The sequence below is a fragment of the Triticum dicoccoides genome, chromosome 7A, assembly GCF_002162155.2.
Source record: "Triticum dicoccoides isolate Atlit2015 ecotype Zavitan chromosome 7A, WEW_v2.0, whole genome shotgun sequence".
Lineage (NCBI taxonomy): Eukaryota > Viridiplantae > Streptophyta > Magnoliopsida > Poales > Poaceae > Triticum > Triticum dicoccoides.
The window spans coordinates 598759380-598766296 of record NC_041392.1 but is presented as its reverse complement, the minus strand read 5'-3'; the positions used below and the strand labels follow the sequence as shown (position 1 = coordinate 598766296).

At 49.8% G+C, this 6917-nt stretch overlaps 1 protein-coding gene across 1 annotated transcript; it reads right to left on the bottom strand.

The window, feature by feature from the left end:
* Window positions 1-537: 537 nt before the first annotated feature.
* LOC119331074 (skin secretory protein xP2-like) lies at window positions 538-1707 on the bottom strand. The gene is made up of 3 exons (XM_037604252.1): window positions 1427-1707; window positions 951-1322; window positions 538-790 (listed from the first exon to the last, which is right to left on the bottom strand). The coding sequence occupies exons 1-3, from the start codon at window positions 1517-1519 to the stop codon at window positions 701-703; spliced, it is 555 nt and encodes a 184-aa protein (XP_037460149.1). The 5' UTR covers window positions 1520-1707; the 3' UTR covers window positions 538-700.
* Between the last annotated feature and the right edge of the window lie 5210 nt (window positions 1708-6917).

Here is a 6917-nt window from a genome sequence, read left to right as displayed (position 1 = left end):
TGAGAGACCATAATAGGCCATGGCGGTTTCATTTTTTATGAGGCGTCGATGAGATTAGTTGAATTTAAATAATTTTGGTGAACACCAAAATATTACTATCCACATTGCTTGAGTCGGGTTTATGGTCCTATTTTTTTGTTATGGACCTCTTTAACTGGCGAACGTTCACCGAGAGGGGTGACATTTGCGAACCATTTCGCTAGCCATTTTATTTGTGAGAGACAGTAAAGCGACATGATAGTTTCTGTCAGAAAAGAGATCTCGTCTCAAAACTAAACCGCCATAAAAAAAAGGTTATTTGCCATCCTCTTCGAACGTCAGCCAGAATAAGATTTCCGTTGTGCTCTTCACACCCTGGGCTGTCTTAAGAATATGCATCGGTATACTATATACCCATACCACCACGCAGCTTTTTTTCCCCCTTTACTTTCCCCTTTCTGCCACGAATACCACGCAGCGCTTTATCGTGCGCATGGCATAGCATATGGTGCGCCATCCAGGAAAGAAAAGCAGCGACTTTTAGCCTAGGAGCAGAAAGGAAGACAAAGAAGGTGGCCAAAATAAAGGAAGACGAGCTTTGCTTACAGAGGATTAGCACTGAAAGACAGCGAGGAAGGAGGAGAAAAATGAAAAGCTTCATCGGCTCTGCGATACTGGCTACGGCTACTACCACTACTACAGATCAAAAAGAAAAAAACTTCTAGCATAAAGCTCCTAAAGCCGCCATCATGGCGAGCCCTACCACCAGCGGCGCCATACCGGGCCGAGCCAAAGCGGCTCCGCCCACGTCCTGCAAAAGATGAATCAAAATGTCAAAGAGTGAACAGGAAAATCGGAACGGTGAGTGAAATGGGGGAGCAGATCAATGGAGGTTGACGGAGCATGAAAAGAAGCAAAAGGGAGGAGGTAAAGGAGAAGACGTGGGTGGTGGAACCGGCGGCACTACGCACCTGCCGCTTGACGCCGGGCGCGGGCATGGGCAGGATGGTGGCCGTGTCCCTCACGCCGCGCGGGACCGGCACGGCGGGGCTGCTCTCGATGACCGGCGCCCCGCTTCCGGAGTCCGGCGCCGGCGCGTAGGATGGGGATGAGGCTGGTGCGCGCGCGGGGCCCGCCGACCACGGCGCGAGCGCCGGTGCGTGCGCGCCACCACGGGCCCGCCTCTCCTCGCCCCGGCCCCGCTTCCACCGCTCCGTCGGCAGCCTCGGCCTCATCCCGTCGTCGTCGTCGGCGCCGGTCACCGGAGGCGGCGCGGAGAGCGGTGACTGCACCGGCGAGGGGTCCGGCACGATGAAGCTCAACGGCACCTTCTCCTCATGCAGCTGCGCACCCCATTGCCGCAAGTAAACGCAGTGTTATATTCACGTACGTGACGTGAAGACATCCATAATTCGATGCTACAACTAAGCTGTACACACGCACGTACCTTGAATGCTTGCGACGGGTGCAGGAGCATGGAGCAGAGCAGCAACGCGAGCAAGGAGGAGGAGGAGTAGCATTGCACGGTGGAAGCTCCCATCTCTTCCTTCCACAGCGCTTGGCCTACTCCTCGTTGCTTGTGCAGTTGCGCTTGTGCTGCCGCTTGGTTCTGGAGCTCGAACAAGTAGCCGTGGCGCGACAGCGAGTGGTGGGAGTAAATACGGAGCGAGGAGGCACCGCACCGCACATGGTGATGGTGGTGCCTGGCGCACTGACCTGCAGTGCAGTGCAGGCAATGGCACAAAGCATAAAGCCCAAAGCCCAAACTGGTAAGCGAGTAAAGCCTGTAACAAACGAACAAATTACCAAAGCACGGACGCCTGGCTTTCGAGGGCCTTTTCAGCGTGATGATGGGAGGAAAGGTTATGTTAATCGATCGGCGCCTAGATTCGCGATTAATCTGTAGCTAATCGTTCGCACGCACCCGGTGACACGGACGAGCAGAAGGTGGCGGAACAGGGACTGACTGGGAGTGTGCAGCAGCGGCGGCAGCCGAGCGTGGGAAGGCAGCGCAGCGGGGTTTTACCTTTTGGTCGCGGCTTTTTGCTCGGTGTTTCGAATCCGGGCGGGATGATTCCGACGAGCGCGCGTGGAGTTCGAGGCGCTTTCCGGGCCCGATAATTGTGACATGAATGGCTGGCACGCGCACCACCACCGTCGTCAACTCTCCTCGCCGCCGCTGTCCCGGTCACCAACGACGGTGGGCGGGGTCCGGCTGGGGTTTCGCGTTTTTAACCGCTTCTTGGTGTCCTTGCGATGCAATGCGCCCGAGAGAGCCCCGCAGCGGTGGCTGTGGCGGTGGCGGCATGCGATGCTGCTGCTGCTCGCCTGTCATCGCGCATGATCGATCTTTTTGGATCGACAGCGTTATCCGTTAGGAAGCGTGCGTTGCACATCGTCCTAACAAGAAGCGAACGCGCGAAAGGCGCTCTATCATGGCCTCATGATGCGTCCGAGTATACATGCATAGCTGCGAATCCACTTACAATGAAACGAATCATTGCAGCGCACTCTTGGTGGATTTGGTCTAGAGACGAACAGAGTTATCAGTGATTGGATGATTAAAGAGCAAAAATAAGTAGTAGTGGAACAGCAGCTACTCTTATTAGTTACTACTTCCTTGGTATGAGTTTATTAGTCTTCAAATTTTGAGCATAGATTTTATTTGTAAAATAGTATATGTGGTATTTTTGCTTACATGTATTGTTGAATTTGTATTTGAAAGAAGTTTCAATTGTATTATTTTTTGCTTACATATATTGTTGAATTTATATTCGAAAGAAGTTTCAATTGTGTTATTTTTGCTTACCTATAACTCATATTTTACACAAATGCATGGTCAAATTTTGCCTCAAAAAACGAGGAGCCTAATATACAAGGGGGGGGGGGTACTTTTTTCACTTTTCTATTTCGTTCTTTTTCTTATTTAATGTTTTCACCTGTAGCTATAGCTAGTTACAGTGATGCATACTAGTGTATGATACTACCTGCACAATGCATAACATATTTTGTATCATAGGGACCTCATTTTTTGTGATGCATGCCTCATATTTCCTTTGTCCGCGAATAAGTGTACTTTGGCAATTAAAATTTGTTCATAAAAGAGAGTGTATTTCTATCTTCTAAGTGAACTTTAAAGTAGAAAAAAAAGCTTCTCTCGCGTCACACGGTAATCACGACCAATAAGGCTGGCCATAGTGGTGCTGGTATCATGCACTCGGGAATAGCAAACACCCTAATGTGGCCGAAAATTAAGGAAGGGAGTAACATTGATAGATACCATATCATAATTAATGATGTATTACTTTGTGTCATGCATGGCCATAAACACATGGTCTCATTGCTTTCTACATGCACTTAGCTCATTGGGGTGAGGTAATTAGAGCAACTCCGACGCTCCGACGCAAACGGACGCGCGGTTTGTCTGTTTGGATCGGCTGGGCGCTCGCTATCCGCATGTGTCCGGCCGGTGTGCCCAACCGACCGACGCATTTTTTGTTAGCATACAAAGCAAATCTACATTAAAAAAGGCCAGCGGCCACAACTCATGACGGCCGCCATGCCAGCGGCCGGCATACATGCCATCCTCCAAAAAACAACACACTATTCATTGTCGGCACACATGCCAATGGCCGGCACAGTTGCCAGCACACAAAAAGGCGGTAGTTCAATCATGCCATACATCTCGGCCGTAGTCCTACCGGCACACTTGTCGGCATGCAAAAAAGATGTCGCTCTCCGTCATAGATCAATCATCAAGCTTGAGCATCTCTTTTTGCATCTTATCGAACCAAGGCCTCCTTCTCGAGGACACCATGCTCAAGTCCACCGTCATGATCTTCAGCTCCTTCATCATGCAAGCGAGCGCCACTTCTTTTGCTTTGGTCTTGGCTTTGGTCGCCTCTATCTCGAGCTTCTCCGCTTGCATGTCCACCTCCATTTCTAGCTTCTTCGCGTGCATTTCTGTCTCCATCTCGAACTTATTCGCTTGCATTTTCAACTCCATCTTGAGCTTCTTCCTTTGTAACTCGATGTAGGCCTTCAATTTCTCTGCTTTATCTTGGCGGTGCCTCTCCTCTCTTGTTTCCTTTTGGGTAATCATGCCTTGCAAAGTTTTTCAAGGCAAATGCCACTGCATCATGCTTCTTCTCCTTCTTGGACTTGGTCTTTCCCCACGATCGCTTCTCTACCTCACCATGGTCCTCGGCGGCTTACGACCCTCCATTCTTCTTGAGGGCGGCATATTACTCCTTGAACTTCTCATCGTCTTTTATGAGCATCCAACAATGGGCGAGGGTGAATGACTTGTTTCCATGCTGGGCCTTGAATGCTTCCAAAGCTTGGAATTCCTACAATTGAGGACACGAATGTATATTTATATGCGCAATCAACATGCAAGCATCAAACAACGGAAACGGGAATGAAGATGGAGGAATTGTATACCATGTCTTTGGTGCCGAGGCCACTCAAGGGACAACCATCGATGCTCTCAAGGCTGGCACAAAACTTGTTGCACCCTTGTTGTTGGAAATATGCCCTAGATGCAATAATAAAATGATTATTATATTTCCTTGTTCATGATAATTTTCTATTATTCATGCTATAATTGTATTATCCGGAAATCGTAATACATGTGTGAATACATAGACCACAATGTGTCCCTAGTGAGCCTCTAGTTGACTAGCTCGTTGATCAACAGATAGTCATGGTTTCCTGGCTATGGACATGGGGATGTCATTGATAACGGGATCACATCATTAGGAGAATGATGTGATGGACAAGACCCAAACCTAAGCATAGCACAAAGATCGTGTAGTTCGTTTGCTGTAGCTTTTCTGAATGTCAAGTATCATTTCCTTAGAACATGAGATTGTGCAACTCCCGGACACCGTAGGAGTGCCCTGGGTGTGCCAAACGTCACAACGTAAATGGGTGACTATAAAGGTACATTACAGGTGTCTCCGAAAGTGTTTGTTGGGTTGGCACGAATCGAGACTGGGATTTGTCACTCCGTATGACGGAGAGGTATCTCTTTGGGCCCACTCGGTAATGCATCATCATACTGAGCTCAATGTGATCAAGTGGTTGATCACGGGATCATGCATTACGGTACGAGTAAAGTGACTTGCCGGTAACGAGACTGAACAAGGTATTGGGATACCGACGATCGAGTCTCGGGCAAGTAACGTACCGATTGACAAAGGGAATTGAATACGGGATTGATTAAGTCCTCGACATCGTGGTTCATCCGATGAGATCATCGAGGAGCATGTGGGAGCCAACATGGGTATTCAGATCCCGCTGTTGGTTATTGGCCGGAGAGCCGTCTCGGTCATGTCTACGTGTCTCCCAAACCCGTAGGGTCTACACACTTAAGGTTCGGTGACGCTAGGGTTGTAGAGATATGAGTATGCAGTAATCCGAAAGTTGTTCGGAGTCCCAGATGAGATCCTGGACGTCACGAGGAGTTCCGGAATGGTCCGGAGGTGAAGAATTATATATAGGAAGTGTAGTTTCGGCCATCGGGAAAGATTCGGGGTCATCGGTATTGTACCGGGACCACCGGATGGGTCCCGGGGGTCCATCGGGTGGGGCCACCCATCCTGGAGGGCCCCATTGGCTGAAGTGGGTAGGGGAACCAGCCCATAGTGGGCTGGTGCGCCCCCCCCCTTGGGCCCCCTTGCGCCTAGGGTTGGAAACCCTAGGGTGGGGGGCGCCTCCACTTGCCTTGGGGGGCACTCCACCCCCCTTGGCCGCCGCCCCCTTGGGAGATCCCATCTCCAGGGCCGGCGCCCCCCAGGGGGCCTATATAAAGGAGGGGGAGAGGGAGGGCAGCCGCACCCAAGCCTTGGCGCCTCCCTCTCCCCTGCTACACCTCTTCCTCTCGTAGAAGCTCGACGAAGCCGTGCTGCGATCACTGCTGCATCCACCACCACGCCGTCGTGCTGCTGGATCTTCATCAACCTCTCCTTCCCCCTTGCTGGATCAAGAAGGAGGAGACGTCATCCGCTCCGTACGTGTGTTGAACGCGGAGGTGCCGTCCGTTTGGCACTTGGTCATCGGTGATTTGGATCAGGGTAAGTACGACTCCATCATCCCTGTTCTCTTGAACGCTTCCGCTCGCGATCTACAAGGGTATGTAGATGCACTCTCCTCTCGTTGCTAGTTGACTCCATAGATTGATCTTGGTGAAACGTAGGAAATTTTTGTTTTGTTTTCTGCAACGTTCCCCAACAGTGGCATCATGAGCTAGGTCTATGCGCAGTTACTATGCACGAGTAGAACACAAAGTAGTTGTGGGCGTCGATATTGTCAATTTGCTTGCCGTTACTAGTCTTATCTTGATTCAGCGGCATCATGGGATGAAGCGGCCCGACCAACCTTACACGTACGCTTACGTGAGACCGGTTCCACCGACTGACATGCACTAGTTGCATAAGGTGGCTGGCGGGTGTCTGTCTCTCCCACTTTAGTCGGATCAGATTCGATGAACAGGGTCCTTATGAAGGGTAAATAGAAATTGGCAATTCACGTTGTGGTTTTGGCGTAGGTAAGAAACGTTCTTGCTAGAAACCTATAGCTGCCATGTAAAAACTTACAACAACAATTAGAGGACGTCTAACTTGTTTTTGCAGCAAGTGTTTTGTGATGTGATATGGCCAGAGGTTGTGATGAATGATGAATGATATATGTGATGTATGAGATTGATCATGTTCTTGTAATAGGAATCACGACTTGCATGTCGATGAGTATGACAACCGGCAGGAGCCATAGGAGTTGTCTTTATTTTTTTGTATGACCTGCGTGTCATTGAGAAACGCTATGTAAATTACTTTACTTTATTGCTAAACGTGTTAGCCATAGTAGTAGAAGTATAGTTGGCGAGCAACTTCATGGAGACACGATGATGGAGATCATGACGATGGAGATCATGGTGT

Bases quoted from the DNA above. Each gene is read 5' to 3' on its own strand.
- LOC119331074 (XM_037604252.1), bottom strand. From the start codon at position 1,519: ATGGGAGCTTCCACCGTGCAATGCTACTCCTCCTCCTCCTTGCTCGCG. The intron at 1,323-1,426 runs GTACGTGCGTGT...TGGGGTGCGCAG, and splicing joins ACCCGTCGCAAGCATTCAAG to CTGCATGAGGAGAAGGTGCC. The intron at 791-950 runs GTGCGTAGTGCC...CATCTTTTGCAG, and splicing joins CGCCCGGCGTCAAGCGGCAG to GACGTGGGCGGAGCCGCTTT.